The sequence below is a fragment of the Corythoichthys intestinalis genome, chromosome 13, assembly GCF_030265065.1.
Source record: "Corythoichthys intestinalis isolate RoL2023-P3 chromosome 13, ASM3026506v1, whole genome shotgun sequence".
Taxonomy (NCBI): domain Eukaryota; kingdom Metazoa; phylum Chordata; class Actinopteri; order Syngnathiformes; family Syngnathidae; genus Corythoichthys; species Corythoichthys intestinalis.
Window position 1 is genome coordinate 46,668,373 of NC_080407.1, and position 19,763 is coordinate 46,688,135.

Consider the following 19,763-nt stretch of genomic DNA (forward strand, 5'->3'; position numbering starts at 1 on the left):
TGTGGGCTCTAATCTTATTAAAGTCCTGAGTCAGGACACATAAGGGTAGTTAATTGTGGCTACGCCCCCCCCTACACGCTTTCCTCAGCTGAGAGTGCATAAAAAGGCTCAAGTGCACGAGAGGAAGAGGAAGCAGCAGAGGAAAGTCAGAACACAGCAACAACACGTTTTTTGGGGGAGGATACTGGAGAAGGACGGTAAGCTTTCACAGGTTTTCTGGCTAATTTTGCCACTGACATTTTGACATGAGAAACATCTCTGTTCCTTTTAAAAATGAGATGAATCCCGACGGGAATTGATTTGTTTTTTGTTTCCGTGATAAGGAGCTGAAGGAAAATCTAACCTTGAGTAGGTGGACTTATCAGCGCTTTCTTGAACCTTGCTCCCACGCGCATGTAGAGAAGCCACTTCGATCACAGGCAAAGCAAACTCTCAGGCTGGTCTTCAACTCCTGAAAGGTAACGACGGCTTCTCGTCAAGCGATGCATCCTAACGACTGCCGGGATTCTTTTCAAGTCTTGTCATTTTTTTAACAATGCGCGTGGATTCAAGTGTCCACCTGACATGTTTTTACAATGTGCTTACTTTTCCTCTATCCAGGGAGCGGAAATGCTAAGAACCGGAATACTATTTTAGATAGCAGAGAGAAGAACAGTGTGAGTCATCTTCATCAAGCTCCATTTGTAGTTCCTGGTACTGGTGAGGGGCTGCTGATAATGAACTTTGGAAAACACGTGAGTAGTCAGCATGCTGACGCTGTCAAAGTGCAGTTTGAAAAGAACACCATCTGTAGATAAAACCTACAAGCAATGCCCTTTGCGGTCTCCACAGTAACAGCATCCCTCAAGTGACCTTGGGGTTTTCTCCGCAGATGGCAGGAGACCATCTCAGATAGCTGCAGATCCTAACTACCTTAAAAACCCAGTGCCTGTGACAAAAACTGACAGAATGTCCTTCAGTCCGCTTCCAACAGAGGACACCTCCAATGGTTGTTCGCCCTCGATAAAGACCAAAGGAGACCAGGAGTCTATGAAGCTAAAGAAGGAGATCTCCCTGCTCAACGGGGTTTGCTTGATCGTGGGCAACATGATCGGCTCGGGCATCTTCGTGTCACCCAAGGGCGTCCTAATCCACAGCGCCTCCTACGGCCTGTCTCTAGTGGTGTGGACCGTCGGCGGCATTTTCTCAGTCTTCGGGGCCCTGTGCTATGCGGAGCTGGGGACTACCATCACAAAATCGGGGGCCTCCTACGCATACATCCTGGAGGCTTTCGGGGGTTTCCTGGCCTTCATCCGCTTGTGGACATCACTGCTTATCATCGAGCCCACCAGCCAGGCTGTCATCGCCATTACCTTCTCCAACTACATGGTGCAACCCATCTTCCCCACCTGCATAGCACCCTACGTGGCCAACCGGCTGCTGGCGGCCGCTTGCATATGTAAGTAGACCCACGCACTGCTACGCAGAAGTGAAACTGTGTTGGAAGAAGGAAGTCTGCAGCACGACTTTATGTTCCCATTTAACAAACCTGGTGCTAGTCACGCTCTTTTTCTCGCCGTGGAAACGGCAAAAACTCCTCAGCGTAATAGCTGACCTTTCCAAAGCGAGAGAAAAGAGAAGAGAGTATTAAGAAATGTGCCGACGCTGGGGAAAACAAAAGGCCTAGACAACTCCAGTTCCAACAAAGAAGCCAGAATGTGTTTCGGAAGTGTCCAAGATAAGCCACCTTCATATGCTTTTACTCGACAAGCAGCACTTGCACATCCTTAAAGCTCTTTATGACAGTCAGTCACATTTAGAGATAAGGAGTAACTGATAGCGGCAAGCTAAAGTCCTTATTGAGCTGTGACTCTGACCCCAATAGCTCAAACTCCTGGACGGAGTAGAAAAACAATCTTGTCTTCAAAGTATCCTTAGCAAGACATGGGAACATTAGCATTTGAATTTGAAGCAGTTGTTGATGTGCTCCTACCGCTCCCATTTCATTGGCCAAGTTAGATTTGATTCCCAAAAAGTTAGCAGTGGGAAAAAAAGTGCTAAACTAATAGAGCAGCTTCCCAGCAGCATGCAAGGGAGCACCCCGAAACACGATCTGAGCACCTTCTTACTTTCCTCTCGGCTTGTGTCGCCACTCTCAGACAACCTCGGCGTGGCGCTTGTTGTCTTTGACCGTCTTTCCCACAGTTTTAACTTGTTTTGATCGGAGAGCTGTCAATACACTGCAAAATGATTGGGCCTTATGTGGTTAGTGCGAAGCAAAGGGTTTTTCAGTCTAAGGAACGTTGAATATAAGCAGCAATCTGGAGTTTCCTGTGCGCTCAGGTCAGCAGCACCGCTTCCTACGACACGGAAGCACAGAGCTAACATCAGCAAGCTTGGATCTCGTTGACGGATTGGAGAGTGCGTGAGTGGTGTCACGGTTTTGTGTTGAAGCATTTTGTGTCTGTGAAGGTTTGTTGACCTTCGTGAACTGCGCCTATGTGAAATGGGGAACCAGGGTACAGGACTTCTTTACCTACGCCAAAGTCATCGCCCTTATTGCAGTCATCATCACAGGCCTGGTCAAGATCTTCCAAGGTTCTTTGTAGACAAATGACTATCCAACCGGTTTACTGATCATCAGCATAGTGGTCATCATGAGTGCTTTTGTGCTTTGGGTTTAGGTCACACACAGAACTTTGAGGGCCTCTTTGAAGGGTCTTCCCAGGATCCAGGAGACATCGCTCTGGCTCTCTACTCTGCTTTGTTCTCATACTCCGGATGGGACACGCTCAACTTTGTTACCGAGGAGATCAAGAACCCGGAAAGGTATGTGATGAAGTCAATCAAAGTAAGATGAGAAGTTGTAAGAACCAGAACCTAAAAGCCCATGTGGTTGAAAGAAGCATTTCTGGAGATTTTTGCATAGGATTTGTGCAGGAAAAGAGACGAGACAGACAGGATTTGAAATGAGCTAAACTTGTATGGCCAAAAATGTCCAAGACTATGTTGCTTGCCCGCAGGAATCTGCCACTGGCTATCGCCATTTCCATGCCAATTGTGACAGTCATCTACATCTTAACCAACGTGGCCTACTACACCATCCTACCCATGAACGCAATCTTGGACAGCGATGCCGTCGCAGTGGTGAGTGACAAACCTCTGTCGTCTTAGTCATCACAGCGGTTGCCTCAAGTATCCACCACCTGCAGACCTTCGCAGACCAGGTGTTCGGAGTGATGAACTGGACCATTCCCTTGGCGGTGGCTCTATCATGCTTCGGAGGACTTAACGCTTCCATTCTGGCATCTTCCAGGTGAGTGTGGCGATGCAGCTCGCCACCCTGGCATCTATTCCCGCTCAATGTTCCATCTTGTTGTACCTACATAGGCTGTTTTTCGTGGGCTCCAGAGAGGGTCACCTGCCTGACAACCTGTGCATGATTCATGTGCATCGCTACACGCCAATCCCGGCGCTGCTCTTCAACGTTAGTCCCCTCTTCCACAGGTTTCCCCTTCATTGCGGTATCCAAGCATTTCTTGGCTTCTCTCGTGCCCGCAGGGAGTCATGGCTCTGATCTACTTGTGCGTGGAGGACGTCTTCAAGCTCATCAACTACTACAGTTTCAGCTATTGGTTCTTTGTCGGCCTTTCCATTCTAGGACAGCTTTACCTGCGCTGGAAGCAGCCTGACAGAAAGAGGCCATTGAAGGTCGGTTAAGGTTTTACATAGGAACAACTTTAAAGTCTGTCCCCTTCTATGAACATTGTTCTCTTTCAGCTCAGCTTGGTCTATCCGATCATTTTTTGCCTCCTCACCATATTCCTGGTAGTCGTGCCATTGTACAGCGACACGGTCAACTCCTTGATTGGCATCGGCATTGCCTTGTCCGGCGTGCCGGTTTACTTCCTGTGCTGCTACACTCCCGCCCACAAAAGGCCATTGTGGTTACGAAGTATCATCGGTAAGCTACTATAACGCACTATAACTCGAATAGCAGCAAATCTAAAATGAAGACTATCTCCCATTGTCTATGCTTCTAACCCGGGCACTGTCCGTCAATTTCAGCAAAGTCTGGGGTGCTCATCCAAAAGGTCTGCTTCTCGGTTTTAACAGAAGTGGACGTCGATCACAATGACTGAATGCGCACACGACAGACACGCAGATACGGCACCTGCTGAAAGTTTTTTTAAAGAGAAATTTCATGTGTGGCATCACATGACCTGAGAGATCTATTTTTAAATAGACTGTTTCTATAAGACGATACCATTCGTATGTCACTCCATTGTTGTTCATTGTCACTCAAACATTGAATGCGTTGAGCTATTTATAATAAAACCATGAGGAAAAAGGATTGGTGTCAAGTGCTTTTGCATTTTCATATAAATTCATACACAATGACAACATTTTTACAATAAATATGTACACCACACACTTTACTCCATGACGTCCTTCCATGGCCTCGTCTTGCTTGAAGACTTATCTTTTGGGGATGGGATCTGCTTAACAGGATTGTGGGTAAAAGTCTGCCTGAGTGGACCTAAGAAAAACAGAAAGAACTTCTGTTTGAAGTTGATCCAATGTGTAGCATAGCTCGTTTTTGAAGCCTAAGTCCGAGACTTAAACTAAACTAATCAAAACTACAATTTTTGTTTAGAACACAATTCCAGCAAAAATTACAGCAAAAATATTCTTTCTTTGCATCTGTGTAAATTAACGTCATACATGAGCTTTCATGTTGTAGTTCCCTTACCTCGCCTACATACAACGCCACATTTGATCTTTTGTCACAACTCGCCTGCAATGCCACGCTAGGTAACAAGTGTTCTCCTTTGTTGTATGAACAAATAGTTGTTTAATGGTGATTAATTGCATTCTGTACAGTGGGGCAAATAAGTATTTAGTCAACCACCAATTGTGCAAGTTCTCCTACTTGGAAAGATTAGAGAGGCCTGTAATTGTCAACATGGGTAAACCTCAACCATGAGAGACAGAATGTGGGAAAAAAAAAACTGAAAATCACACAGTTTGATTTTTAAAGAATTTATTTCCAAATTAGAGTGGACAATAAGTATTTGGTCACCGACAAACAAGTAAGATTTCTGGCTGTCAAAGAGGTCTAATGTCTAACGAGGTCTAACGAGGCTCGTTACCTGTATTAACGGCACCTGTTTTGACTCATTATTGGTATAAAAGACACCTGTCCACAACATCAGTCAGTCACACTCCAAACTCCACTATGGCCAAGACCAAAGAGCTGTCGAAGGACACCAGAGACAAAATTCTAGACCTGCACCATTCTGGGAAGACTGAATCTGCAATAGGTAAAACACTGATTTTTTAAAAAGAATTCATTTCCAAATTAGAGTGGAAAATAAGAACTTGGTCACCTACAAACAGACAAGATTTCTGGCTGTCAAAGAGTTCTTAACGTCTTCTAACGAGGTCTAATAAGGCTCCACTCGTTACCTGTATTAATGGGACCTGTTTTAACTCACTATCAGTATAAAAGACACCTGTCCACAAGCTCAGTCAGTCAAACTCCAATACCAAAGAGCTGTCGAAGGACACCAGAGACAAAATTGTAGACTTGCACCAGGCTGGGAAGACTGAATCTGCAATAGGTAAAACGCTTGGTGTAAAGAAATCAACTGTGGCAGCAATTATTAAAAAATGGAAGACATATAAGACCACTGATAATCTCCCTCGATCTGGGGCTCCATGCAAGATTTCACCCAGTGGCGTCAAAATGATAACAAGAACGGTGAGCAAAAATTCCAGATCTACACAGGGGGACCTAGTGAATGACCTACAGAGAGCTGGGACCACAGTAACAAAGGCTACTATCAGTAACACAATGCGCCGCCAGGGACTCAAATCCTGCACTGCCAGACGTGTCCCCCTACTGAAGAAAGTACACGTCCAGGCCCGTGTCTGCGATTCGCTAGAGAGCATTTGGATGATCCAGAAGAGGACTGGGAGAATTGGTTTCATCTGACCATAACACGAATAGAACTTTTTGGTAGAAACACAGGTTCTCGTGTTTGGAGGAGAAAGAATACTGAATTGCATTCGAAGAACACCATACCTACTGTGAAGCATGGGGGTGGAAACATGCAATGACGACTGATCCGTGTAAAGTAAAGAATGAATGGGGCCATGTATCGAGAGATTTTGAGTGAAAATCTCCTTCCATCAGCAATGGTATTGAAGATGAGACGTGGCTGGGTCTTTCAGCATGAGAATGAGCCCAAACACACAGCCAGGGCAACAAAGGAGTGGCTTCGTAAGAAGCATTTCAAGGTCCTAAAGTGGCCTAGCCAGTCTCCAGATCTCAACCCCGTAGAAAATCTGTGGAGGGAGTTGAAAGTCCGTGTTGCCCAACGACAGCCCCAAAACATCACTGTTCTAGAGGAGATCTGCATGGAGGAATGGGCCAAAATACCAGCAACAGTGTGTGAAAAGCTTGTGAAGAGTTACAAAAAACGTTTGGCCTCCGTTATTGCCAACAAAGGGTACGTAACAAAGTATTGAGATGAGCTTTTGGTATTGACCAAATACTTATTTTTCACCAAGATTAGCAAATAAATACTTTAAAAATCAAACAATGCGATTTTCTGTTTTTTTTTTTTCACATTCTGTCTCTCATGGTTGAGGTGTACCTATGTTGACAATTACAGGCCTCTCTAATATTTTCAAGTGGGAGAACTTGCACAATTAGTGGTTGACTAAATACTTATTTGCCCCACTGTATATCAATTAATTAAAAACCAGCAATTATCACACCTTTGTTTTAATGTACTTCCACATTAATGAAATAATAATCTATATTAACGCACTGGTGCCTGATGGCAATAGACGAATCATTTTCAACTTCAGCAGTGAACAAAACAGATTAACCGTCTTTTGCCGTCAATTGGATACATAGAGTTAAAACGCGGTCAAAACAATTAACGATGAGATTAATTGCGATTATCGCATTAGGGCTGCACCTATTGATTATTTTAGTAGTCGATTCATCGACGAACTACTTTGTTCGACGAATCGAGTAATCGAAAAAGGAAGATAAAAAATTAAAATACCGTTTGAGGTTCAGCTCAGGTAAAAAAAAAATCAGTAATTTCTCCAGAAATTGCAGTTTCTAGATGTATATGTGTATATATGTACGTATATATGTGTGTGTGTATATATATATATATATATATATATATATTAGGGCTGTCAAACGATTAAAATTTTTAATCGAGTTAATTACAGCTTAAAAATTAATGAATCGTAATTAATCGCAATTCAAACCATCTGTAAAAAATGCCATATTTTCTGTGATTTATTGTTAGAATGGAAAGATAAGACAAGACGAATATATACATTCAACATATGGTACATAAGTACTGTATTTGTTTATTATAACAATAAATCAACAAGATGGCATTAACATTATTAACATTCTGTTAAAGCGATCCATGGATAGAAAGACTTGTAGTTCTTAAATGATATATGTTCGTATAAGTTTTATATTAAAACCCCTCTTAATGTTTTTGTTTTAATAAAATTTGTAAAATTTTCAATCAAAAAATAAACGAGTAACTCGCCATTGTTGATGTCAATAATTACGCAACGCTCATGGTGCCGAGACCCATAGAATCAGTCGCACCCAAGCACCAGAAGAGGGTGACAAAACACCAAAAAACACAAGTAACAAGTGGACATTACACTGTGCTATCATTTTAATCTGTTTGAGCGGGTCATGTGCGTTAAATGCATCAAATATTTTAACGTGATTAATTTAAAAAAATGAATTACCGCCCGTTAACGCGATAATTTTGACAGCCCTAGTTTATTTACGTTCCAAAAACCAGAAGCCATTCATTTAGGAATGTGATTTCACTTTAGTTTACATATTTAAATGTTCTGATATTAAGATTTGAATGAGGCAAAATGCTTTTTCTCTCAAATATATTGTTATAAACATTTATTTCGGATGTACTGTAATTATTTTCTGTATAAAAATTAATTTGGTGTTCAAAAAGTCTTTTTTTCAAACTTGAGTCTTGAAAAAGAGGGGGTCGTCTTATAATCAGAGCCGTCTGATATGCGGGCCAATACGGTACTTAACTGTGTTAAATAACTTCTGAGTTAACTCTCCCAGCCTTAGATATTTCTAGTAAAAAAAAATGGTGCTTTACCTTTGGCGGCCAGGTCCAGGTGATTTTTGATGCGTCTTTCTCGCTCTTCCAGCTGCTGAGCAAGCTGAGCATTCTTCATTCCTGGAGATCGTAGACCAATTAATTCACTGGGTCCTCCTCCAACACCGTCAAAGTGTTACTGTGCAACGTCCAAGTATTAGATTAACTAGCTCACCTTTCCTCAAACTTTCAATGAAGCCGTCATTCTGAGGCAGCTCCGAGGCCGCGTGATTGATCCTTTCCGGGATGCGCAACCTTGCTCGTACCAGCGGGTGTTGAAGCAGCGCCACTTGAGCCAACGAGAAGCAGTTGGAGGTGAGCCAGTAGGTGAACACGGCCTAGGGATGCAGCAAAATGAGATCTTCCTCTGGCCAAGATGCAACACCAATTACTTCATCACTAGTAGAAGTCCGATCCATTTGAAGCCATGATAGATTCTTTGGACTAGACATGTGCTGATTATTGGTTTAAAGGTATACCATGGTTTGAAAACGCCAAGGTCTCAAAACCGCAAAAATTTTCCATCATACCGTCCCCGAGGTATTAGCTATTTATTTCCCAAAAATGCATGGAGAAATCCCTCGCTTGCAGCTGTCAGGCTCAACCCTCCCCCACCGGTTGTTGCACAGTGTCAGTGAGTCAGCTGTGCTACACGATGGCTGGAGGAGGTGAAACTCCTTCACTTTTCCCCCCATCGAAGAAAACGAAATCGCTGGTATGGGAATACTTCAGCTACAGAAAAGTTACAAACGGCCGCGGCTTAGGGGAGGCCAACATGTAAAACAGGTAAAACATGTTTGCGGATAGAGATGTCCGATCACGTCATTTTCAAAGTATCGGAATCGGCAAAAAAATATCGGCCATGCCTTTTTTAAATATATATATATATATATATATATATATATATATATATATATACATACAGTGCCTTGCAAAAGTATTCGGCCCTCTTGAACCTTGCAACCTTTCGCCACATTTCAGGCTTCAAACATAAAGATATAAAATTTTAATTTTTTGTCAAGAATCAACAACAAGTGGGACACAATCGTGAAGTGGAACAAAATTTATCGGATGATTTAAACTTTTTTAACAAATAAAAAACTGAAAAGTGGGGCGTGCAATATTATTCGGCCCCTTGCGTTAATACTTTGTAGCGCCACCTTTTGCTCCAATTACAGCTGCAAGTCGCTTGGGGTATGTTTCTATGAGTTTTGCACATCGAGAGACTGACATTCTTGCCCATTCTTCCTTGCAAAACAGCTCGAGCTCAGTGAGGTTGGATGGAGAGTGTTTGTGAACAGCAGTCTTCAGCTCTTTCCACAGATTCTCGATTGGATTCAGGTCTGGACTTTGACTTGGCCATTCTAACACCTGGATACGTTTATTTTTGAACCATTCCATTGTAGGTTTGGCTTTATGTTTTGGATCATTGTCCCGTTGGAAGATAAATCTCCGTCCCAGTCTAAGGTCTTGTGCAGATACCAACAGGTTTTCTTCCAGAATGTTCCTGTATTTGGCTGCATCCATCTTCCCGTCAATTTTAACCATCTTCCCTGTCCCTGCTGAAGAAAAGCAGGCCCAAACCATGATGCTGCCACCACCATGTTTGACAGTGGGGATGGTGTGTTCAGGGTGATGAGCTGTGTTGCTTTTACGCCAAACATATCGTTTTGCATTGTGGCCAAAAAGTTCAATTTTGGTTTCATCTGACCAGAGCACCTTCTTCCACATGTTTGGTGTTTCTCCCAGGTGGCTTGTGGCAAACTTTAAACGAGACTTTTTATGGATATCTTTGAGAAATGGCTTTCTTCTTGCCACTCTTCCATAAAGGCCAGATTTGTGCAGTGTACGACTGATTGTTGTCCTATGGACAGACTCTCCCACCTCAGCTGTAGATCTCTGCAGTTCATCCAGAGTGATCATGGGCCTCTTGGCTGCATCTCTGATCAGTTTTCTCCTTGTTTGAGAAGAAAGTTTGGAAGGACGGCCGGGTCTTGGTAGATTTGCAGTGGTCTGATGCTCCTTCCATTTCAATATGATGGCTTGCACAGTGCTCCTTGAGATGTGTAAAGCTTGGGAAATCTTTTTGTATCCAAATCCGGCTTTAAACTTCTCCACAACAGTATCTCGGACCTGCCTGGTGTGTTCCTTGGTTTTCATAATGCTCTCTGCACTTTAAACAGAACCCTGAGACTATCACAGAGCAGGTGCATTTATACGGAGACTTGATTACACACAGGTGGATTCTATTTATCATCATCATTTAGGACAACATTGGATCATTCAGAGATCCTCACTGAACTTCTGGAGTGAGTTTGCTGCACTGAAAGTAAAGGGGCCGAATAATATTGCACGCCCCACTTTTCAGTTTTTTATTTGTTAAAAAAGTTTAAATTATCCAATAAATGTTGTTCCACTTCATGATTGTGTCCCACTTGTTGTTGATTCTTGACAAAAAAATTAAATTTCATATCTTTATGTTTGAAGCCTGAAATGTGGCGAAAGGTTGCAAGATTCAAGGGGGCCGAATACTTTGCAAGGCACTGTATGTATGTATATATATATATATATATATATATATATATATATATATATATATATATATATATATATTTTTTTTTTTTTTTTTTTTTTTAAATAAGATCTAAAGGTTTTCTGAGTGAATGCAGTGAATTTGTCTTTTTTTAAAATTCTAGTTACATGGACAATTGTTGGCTCTTTTCAACAAAATACATCGAAAATAAAGACATTGACTTAAAATGGTTCAAGATTAGATGAAATGTCTTGTTTTCTCATGTATATTTATAATTTCTCTTCACCTAAAAATATATTTGTTTTATCCGATTACTTGATTAATCGATAGAATTTTCAGTCGATTACTCGATTACTAAAATATTCGATAGCTGCAGCCCTAATTTGTTTATTATGACAATAAATCCTCAAGATGGCATTTACATTATTAACATTCTTTCTGTGAGAGGGATCCACAGATAGAAAGACTTGTGACTTTGTATATTGTGACGAAATATTGCCATCTAGTGTATTTGTTGAGCTTTCAGCAAATGATACTCTGGCCATGCCCCAATGCATGATGGGAAGTGGAACCATGACTGTGCGTCGTGCTACCAATGGATATGTCTTCTCTGCTTTGCGAAATAACTTAAGGTGTTAAGACAAAGATCAATTGCCACCTTGCTTCCCCACATTGCTTCCCATGATATTTCTAATCATAGGGAGAAGGATTGCAAGGCTTTAGCCAATTGAAGAAAGGCTCCAAAGGCTGCCAAAATTCACTCTACTCATTAAGCGCTGCCTTTTATCTTTCTATATAGGTAAAACGGCGTCATTACAGATCGAGCGCGACAATGAGTGAGAGCGTGCAGCGCGTACATTAATTGCGTTAAATATTTTAACGTGACACTCCGTTATTGGGATACTTTTGATAACCCTACCTTAAGCCTAAACTAAAGACTCTGAATGAGTGTAACATATTATGTCTGTGACGTTAAATACAATTAGAAAACAATTTTAAAAAATATATATTAAAAAAAGGCACGGCCGATATTTTTTTGCCGATTCCGATACTTTGAAAATGGTTAGTGTGTCTGGCGGTGATATCTGGCACCTGTCGGTGTTGAGGAATAGACTTTCATGTAAACGTGATACAAGTCATGCTTTTTATGGAAAATAATTCAATTATTTTTGTTCTGATGGTAATAACGTTGAGCTGTGGCTGTTTCACGTAAAGGACTATATTTTAATTTTATTTAGACTATTTTGTTATTCGTTTTCAATTGATTTTAACTTAGCATTATAGTTATGTTCCAATTTGCCAATTAGTTTTGAAAAATAAAAATCCTGTTCAGTGGAAACGTTTTTTTGTTGTTGTTTTTTTAGCTATAGATAAGAGATACCTAACACATTTTAGAGCTGTAATTGCCATACCGTAAAACCCCGATATTTTGACTTAAGGTTGTCATAGCGTCAGAATATCATACCAGTACATGCCTACATGGGACAAAGGAGAACAAGCCTCACCGTAGGGAAGTTGATGGTGAACGGGAGGATGACGAAGGGCATGATCCGGAAGACCGTCTTCATGGCGCGCAGGTTGGGGTTGTCCACGCCCGACTCGGCGCCTAGCTAAAACCAACAGAACATGCGCCGACAGTTAGCAGGAGATGACAACAACGAGGAAACATACCTGTTAGTCGCACCTCCAGAATGAAGAACATTGTTCCCGTGACAGCCAAAGGCAGAATGTAAAAAGGATCGGCCGCCGTCAGATCCATAAACCACAACGTGCCTCCTTCCTGCATGCTAGGCACCGGCAAGTACGCCATTTTCCTCAGCGTCATGAAGAAAGAGATAAAGACCGGGGCCTTCATAGGCGGACCCGCGTTAGCTAGACAGGCACAAACAAATATTAAACATTCAGAAACGCACACTGACCTGCACTAGCGGAACCAAGAAGCCGCGGATGGGGTTGACGTCGTGCTTCTTCTGGAACAACATGAGCTCGCTGTAGGCTTTGGAGACTGTGAAGAACCACGGGGAATGTCAGCGACAAAAGCGGATAGAGCGAATCAGACCAGGCTGTTTACATTCAAACTTGTTCCCGCTCTGTTTGGCCTCCGTCATTTTGGCGCTGAGTCGGCTCATCTCGGGCATGACGTTGTTGAGTTTGGCCGCTTCACGCTGGCCTTTTACAATAACGGGAAAGAGGGCAAGGCGAGCCACCAACGTACCTGCGCCGTTAAAAATTCACACTCTAGTTTCATAATTTGTCGAGTATAATCGGCGTTTCCCAAAATCACACTCGGGTAAAATGTAAATAATGATAGGTTTGTTGTGGTTGCGTACCAACAACGATGGCCGCCCACCATGGCAGACCCACGTCCATGTGCATGAACTCCAACAGGTTCTGGATGACACCCACCGGAGTGTGGCTGGTTAAGCCCAGGTCTGCTAATCGCATTTCCGGATGGGCGGCAAGCAAGACCTCCGCCGCGTCTGCCGCTTGCGCCAAGACAGGGGCCGGCAAAACCTCCGCCACTTCCGATGCCTGCGCCAAGAGGAGGGTGGGATCGTCACCAGTCGCCACGGGAACGGGCTGGGGCGTGATCTGAAAGCACCGATTGTAAAGGGACGCTTTAGCCAGCTTGTTTCACTCTCGGCGTCGTTTCATCTACCTGTTCGGGAAGCGCCTGCGGTACAACGGGGGTGGTCTCCGCAGCTACTGGGGCGCTTTCCACGCTGACAGTCTGGTTTTGACAAAGTCAGTAAAGAGATTTGAGTGGCTCCCACATGTTTCAATGGATGCTAGTTTGATAACTGACCTGGGAACTGTTGTGTCGTAGCGCCACCCAGAGCTGCTTTTCATGGCACTGATGACGTAGCAGAGATGTTGATCTGTTCATATCCAATGCCGTGTGCATAAGAGACCTTTGGAGCCAGCGCTAATTTGTTGGGAAAGCAGAATCTATTAACCCTTTGGCTGCCGTGGACAGTCATTAATTCGTTGCCAGACCTCCCGGTTCAAATAGCTTGGATGTCTACTACTGACAAACTAATTTAAATTTAAAACAGAAAGATAAAAAGAGACAAAGAAAAACTCACATGAGCTAATTTGCGAGGCTCAACTATTTTGCCCCGTTAGCCACTAGAGGCGCGCAAAATTTCCGATTCTTAGAACGATTCACAAACATCCAAATTCCGATTATTGAATTATACTAGGTAAAGCGTAACGAAAACACATTCAGCGCGGTCTTCGGGACCTGACTGTGGCCGACAGCCGCTACAAACAACGCCCAGTTGCTAGTTGCTACATACATACAGTGGGGAACATAAGTATTTAGGCAACCATTAATTGTGCAAGTTCTCCCACTTGAAAATATTAGAGAGGCCTGTAATTCTCAATATGGGTAAACCTCAACCAGGAGAGACAGAATGTGGAAAAAAACCCAGAAAATCACATTGTTTGATATTAAAGAATTTATTTGCAATTCATGGTGGAAAATAAGTATTTGGTCAATACCAAAAGTTCATCTCAGTACTTTGTTATGTACCCTTTGTTGGCAATAACGGAGGCCAAACGTTTTCTGTAACTCTTCACAAGCTTTTCACACACTGTTGCTGGTATTTTGGCCCATTCCTACATGCAGATCTCCTCTAGAGCAGTGATGTTTTGGGGCTGTCATTGGGCAACACGGACTTTCAACTCCCTCTACAGATTTTCTGTGGGGTTGAGATCTGGAGACTGGCTAGGCCACTCCAGGACCGTGAAATGCTCCTTACGAAGCCATTCCTTTGTTGCCCTGGCTGTGTGTTTGGGATCATTGTCATGCTGAAAGACCCAGCCACGTCTCATCTTCAATGCCCTTGCTGATGGAAGGAGATTTTCACCCAAAATCTCTCGATACATGGCCCCGTTCATTCTTTCCTTTACACAGATCAGTCGTCCTGGTCCCTTTGCAGAAAAACAGCCCCAAAGCATGATGTTTCCACCCCCATGCTTCACAGTGGGTATGGTGTTCTTCGGATGCAATTCAGTATTCTTTCTCCTCCAAACATGAGAACCTGTGTTTCCACCAAAAAGTTCTATTTTGGTTCCATCTGACCATAACACATTCTCCCAGTCCTCTTCTGGATCATCCAAATGCTCTCTAGCGAACCGCAGACAGGCCTGGACTGTGTACTGGCTTCAGCAGGGGGACACGTCTGGCAGTGCAGGATTTGAGTTCCTGGTGGCGCATTGTGTTACTGATAGTAGCCTTTGTTACTGTGGTCCCAGCTCTCTGTAGGTCATTCACTAGGTTAGTGCTGCAACGATTAATCGATAAACTCGAGAAGAGCTGAAACGAATACTCGAGCAACTCGAGTAACTTGAGTTCAAAAACTGATCCGAGTAATTTTATTCACCTCGAGTTATCGTTTATTTTGACAGCTCTAAGCATCACGTTTTGCTCGGACTACTTTTAATGCGGGACAACGCGCTGATGTCACGTGCGTAGAGGAAGAAGCAAAAAAAAGAAAAACTTACTGCAGCAGACAGCCGCTACAAACGACACCGACGTTGCTAAATACTAGCCTGCACATGCTACGTTAGTTGCAGGTAGCGTCTGATGAGTCTCATAGAGATCACATGTATGTTGAACTAGATGCGAAATGACAGACTAGGCCGCGTCTGGGCAGCGTTAGCAAACAGCCGCCATCTTAAAGCAGTAGAGCGCTAAGCGCTAATAAAGAGCGCTAAGCGCTAATATATAAGATTAACGTTACTGTCACTACTAGCTCACGGAACGTTAGCCCTGCGGAGGGCTAGGTTTCTATTAATTAAGACCACTTTCGATGCATGGCTAACGTGTCTTACATACAGGCTTTAACATAACATAGCGTTGTGGAGTGATGAGGGTGTCAAATAAAAACTCAATAATGCTAACTATCAATTTTAGCTCTGTAGTCATTTCTGGATAAAACACCAAGTAGCACTAGTCCCTAATGTGCTCCAATACAGTCTGTATCATACATTTATTTTGAACACTGCAAAAATTCAAAATCCTATCAGGACTTACAGTTTAGACTAACTTAAAACTTTACTAGAACTTAAAAATGGCTTGACACAAATAGAAATTCAATTGAAAAACGTGGGAAAAATCCTAACTTTTAAGTGATGTGTGTTATCAAGCGTAAAGGCATTTTTAGGTGTGTGTATATAATATATATATAGTGAATTAGTCTTTTTTTTTTTTTTTATTCTAGTTACATCTGAGATGCAATTGTTGGCTGTTTTCAACAATATACATCAAAAATAAAGACATTGATTCACTGAAAATGATAAAATGTCTTGTTTTCTCATGTATATCTATAATTGCTCTTCACCTAAAAATATATTTGTTTTATCCGAATTACTCGATTACTAAAATATTCGATAGCTGCAGCCCTAAACTCGAGTAATCGATTAGAAAAAAATGATTCAAATTAAATTTTGCTGCTTCGAGTATTCGTTTAATTAAAGTGGCCTTGTGATGGTTTATTTTGAAAGTGTTTGCATTTAGTTTCATTCATTTGGGTGTATACACTGTCCTCTTGTCTGCCTAATTTCACATGGGTGAATCCAGCTGCTCCCTGTTAAGACCAACATTAACTTTTGTTTGAGTTAGTTTTTTTATGCGTTCGTAAATTATTTTATAGAAATATTCAGCTGTTTTTTTGTGGGAATATGTGTCTGAACCATTTGTTAAGAGCATTGTAAAAAAAAAAAAAAAAAAAAAAAAGTTATCATTTTATAGCATTTAAGCTAGCGGACTTTTGCTATGTAAGTTAGCCAATTGTTCTTTTGTTTGTACATAGATCCTCATTTATTTACTTTTTTATACCGTTTGAGGCTGAGCTCAGGTATTTTAATTTTTTTTATGTTCCTTATACGATTACTCGATTATTCCTTCTAACTAGTTCATTGATTAATTGACTACTAAAATAATCGATAGCTGCAGCCCTACACTAGGTCCCCCCGTGTGGTTCTGGGATTTTTGCTCACCGTTCTTGTTATCATTTTAACGCCATGGGGTGAGATCTTGCGTGGAGCCCCAGATCGAGGGAGATTATCAGTGCTCTTGTATGTCCTCCATTTTCTAATAATTGCTCCCACAGTTGATTTCTTTACACCAAGCGTTTTACCTATTGCAGATTCAGTCTTCCCAGCCTGGTGCAGGTCTACAATTTTGTCTCTGGTGTCCTTCGACAGCTCTTTGGGCTTGGAGTTTGGAGTGTGACTGACTGAGATTGTGGACAGGTGTCTTTTATACTGATAGTGAGTTAAAACAGGTGCCATTAATACAGGTAACGAGTGGAGCCTCGTTAGACCTCGTTAGAAGAAGTTAGACCTCTTTGACAGCCAGAAATCTTGCTTGTTTGTAGGTGACCAAATACTTATTTTCCACTCTGATTTGGAAATAAATTCTTTAAAAATCAAACAATGTGATTTTCTGTTTTTTTCCCACATTCTGTCTCTAATGGTTGAGGTTTACCCATGTTGACAATCACAGGCCTCTCTAATCTTTTCAAATAGGAGAACACACGCAACATCACCGTTGCGTGTGCTTCAGGGTGCCTCGGAAAACATTCGATCAGAATATAACACATCGAACGCCATAACAGAAGCTAAGAGGGGAAAAGTTTTCATTTGCCTAAATACTTAAGTTATTAATTGCAATTTCATTTATTTTTTTTTAAAAAAAAGACATTTATTCTTTATTATTTATTTATTCTGTGTTTCTTTGTGGTGTTAATATTGTTGTCTTTTACTTAAAAGAGGCATGGTCTATTGTTTTTAGTTGTGATTTCTTAAGTGTTTTTGAATTTAAGAGTAAACATATATCGTGTTTAAATGGGTGTACTTGATCTAGTAATATATACTGTATTCTCACTGTTTTATTGTAAATTGGTTTTAAAAAATTAGGTGGGGGGGGAAATAATATCGCATATCGCAATAATTTAAAAGATAAATTATCGCACACTAAAATTTGTTATCGCGACAGGCCTAACCTTGACATGTCAAAAGTAGGGCTGTCAAAATTATCGCATTAACGGGCGGTAATTAATTTTTTAAATCAATCACGTTATAATATTTGACACATATAACGCACATGCCCCACTCAAAGAGATTAAAATGACAGCACAGTGTAATGTCCACGTTACTTGCGTTTTTTGGTGTTTTGTCGCCCCCTGCTGGCGCTTGGGTGCGACTGATTTTATGGGTTTCAGCACCATTGTGTAATTATTGACATCAACAATGGCGAGCTAGTTTATTTTTTGATCGAAAGTTTTACAAATTTTATTAAAACGAAAACATTAAGAGGGGTTTTAATATACAATTTCTATAACATTTGTCTTTTAAGAACTACAAGTCTTTCTAGCCATGGATCGCTTTAACAGTTAATAATGTTATTGCTATCTTGTTGATTTATTGTTATAATAAACAAATACAGTACTTATGTACTGTATGTTGAATATATATATCCGTCTTGTCTTATCTTTCAATTCCAACAATAATTTACAGAAAAATATGGCATATTTTATAGATGGTTTGAAGTGCGATTAATTACGATTAATTAATTTTTAAGCTGTAATTAACACGGTTAAAAAATTTAATTGTTTGACAGCCCTAGTTAAAAGTAGACCGAAGGGAAATTGTGGAATAACGGGAGCAATTATAAGAACTTTAACGGTTGACTCACAATATTAAATTAATTGAATGTAGTTTAAAGCTGCTGATATAGAATGGGGACTTGAGTATTTTATTTACTGTTTTTAACTGTTCACTTGATACTTAAATAGTAATTTGGTTCAGCCTGAGATGATTTTTGAACAATTTTGGAACTAATGTACAAAACATTATAAGGGGGGGGGGGGGGGGGGTGCATCAATAATCGATTAATAATCGAATCCTCTGAATCGTAATCGTATCGTTAGACGCCCCAAGATTCCCACCTCTATTAGCCACTGTTGTAAAATCACCATTAAGACGTAAACCAACCCAAGAAAAAGTACATTTAACACTTTGTGGAGATAACAACCGGCGAAGAATAGTTTTTTTTTTTTTCCTTTTTGGGAGGGGGGCAATTTATCCTTAATTCTATTTTTCACTGTTCTTGTCAAAGTCACAGCTAGCTTAGCCGTAGCTAGCCGGCTAGCAACTACAAACTCACGTCTCCCGGGACAAAAACAGCACAAAATTGAAATTGGAATGAAACGTACGTGCTTCCAAATATCTGAAAGAAGCTGTCTGCCCGCGTTGACTTTTGGACTTTGTCTGAGGACCAAATGTCCTGCGAGACAAGCCAGAGTCAGGCCGTTCCTCAGGGCTGCCATTTTGTTCGGATATGACGTTACTACGGAAACCGGACAGAAATAAGGAAATAAATTATTTTGCGTAATTATTAAACGTAATAAGATATTTTACATTAATATACTAAAAAAATAGGCATTTTGACGTACAATTATGTTGAAATGTGCCATCCAAATCATCTTGCCATGGCTTTGCTTTTACCACCGGAAGAATATGTGACGTCATACCCAAATATCCTCCTCGGAGCTCGGTCTCGTCGTAAGTAGTTCGTTCATCGTTGTTTTGAACTTTAGCGGACCGATCACCATGAAACCGCCGCCTCGCTCGTGTAAAAATGCGCCTCGGAATCCTAGCCCGACCCCTAAGCCTCGCAATACTAAGCGAGCTTGTACGTGGTCCAAAAAGGAGCAGAAGCTGCTGCTGAAAGCCCTGAAGGAGCAGCGCTCAGGACCGCTGGCAGACGTCGACTATAATTTACTCCAGAAAGCTGTTCCTTCTCGCTCCGTTTCTGAGGTACGGCAGCATCCTGTCATTCCCAATTGCTGCCTATTTCGCATCACTAAAATGGATTGGACCTCTATCACCGCATAAGCGGAGTTTAAGGGGGGGGGCGGGTGGCCGAAAAGTGTCATTGCATGTAATTGACTTTCCTATACAGCATATACAGTGGGGCAAATTAGTATTTAGGCAACCACTAATTGTGCAAGAATTGCAGGGGTGCCAGTACTTTTGGCCAGCAGTGTATGTAT

The 19,763-nt window shown here is 41.5% G+C and overlaps 3 protein-coding genes across 4 annotated transcripts in view; 2 read left to right on the forward strand and 1 right to left on the reverse strand.

The window, feature by feature from the left end:
* slc7a7 (solute carrier family 7 member 7) lies at positions 1 to 4,399 on the forward strand. Of its 2 annotated transcripts, none has more exons than XM_057854149.1 (12): positions 1 to 197; positions 324 to 458; positions 601 to 734; positions 832 to 1,438; positions 2,452 to 2,577; positions 2,664 to 2,808; positions 3,003 to 3,126; positions 3,192 to 3,295; positions 3,370 to 3,466; positions 3,541 to 3,690; positions 3,760 to 3,943; positions 4,048 to 4,399. In XM_057854149.1, exons 4-12 carry the CDS (start codon positions 949 to 951, stop codon positions 4,119 to 4,121), a joined length of 1,494 nt encoding a protein of 497 aa, XP_057710132.1. In that variant the 5' UTR covers positions 1 to 197; positions 324 to 458; positions 601 to 734; positions 832 to 948; the 3' UTR covers positions 4,122 to 4,399. The 2 variants fall into 2 exon arrangements, with proteins under 2 accessions (XP_057710132.1, XP_057710133.1); XM_057854150.1 differs by having other exon boundaries at positions 872 to 1,438.
* On the reverse strand, positions 4,334 to 19,308 carry oxa1l (OXA1L mitochondrial inner membrane protein). The gene is made up of 12 exons (XM_057854148.1): positions 19,164 to 19,308; positions 18,924 to 19,057; positions 13,505 to 13,624; positions 13,358 to 13,429; positions 13,029 to 13,290; positions 12,770 to 12,913; positions 12,618 to 12,703; positions 12,383 to 12,547; positions 12,204 to 12,308; positions 8,341 to 8,503; positions 8,166 to 8,246; positions 4,334 to 4,519 (listed from the first exon to the last, which is right to left on the reverse strand). The coding sequence occupies exons 1-12, from the start codon at positions 19,237 to 19,239 to the stop codon at positions 4,416 to 4,418; spliced, it is 1,512 nt and encodes a 503-aa protein (XP_057710131.1). The 5' UTR covers positions 19,240 to 19,308; the 3' UTR covers positions 4,334 to 4,415.
* snapc2 (small nuclear RNA activating complex, polypeptide 2) overlaps positions 19,236 to 19,763 on the forward strand; it is a 4,588-nt gene continuing 4,060 nt past the window's right edge. The window contains exon 1 of the mRNA XM_057854157.1: positions 19,236 to 19,527. Within this exon, the coding sequence (XP_057710140.1) occupies positions 19,321 to 19,527 (207 nt within the window). The 5' untranslated portion in view covers positions 19,236 to 19,320. The remainder of the gene's footprint in view (positions 19,528 to 19,763) is intronic.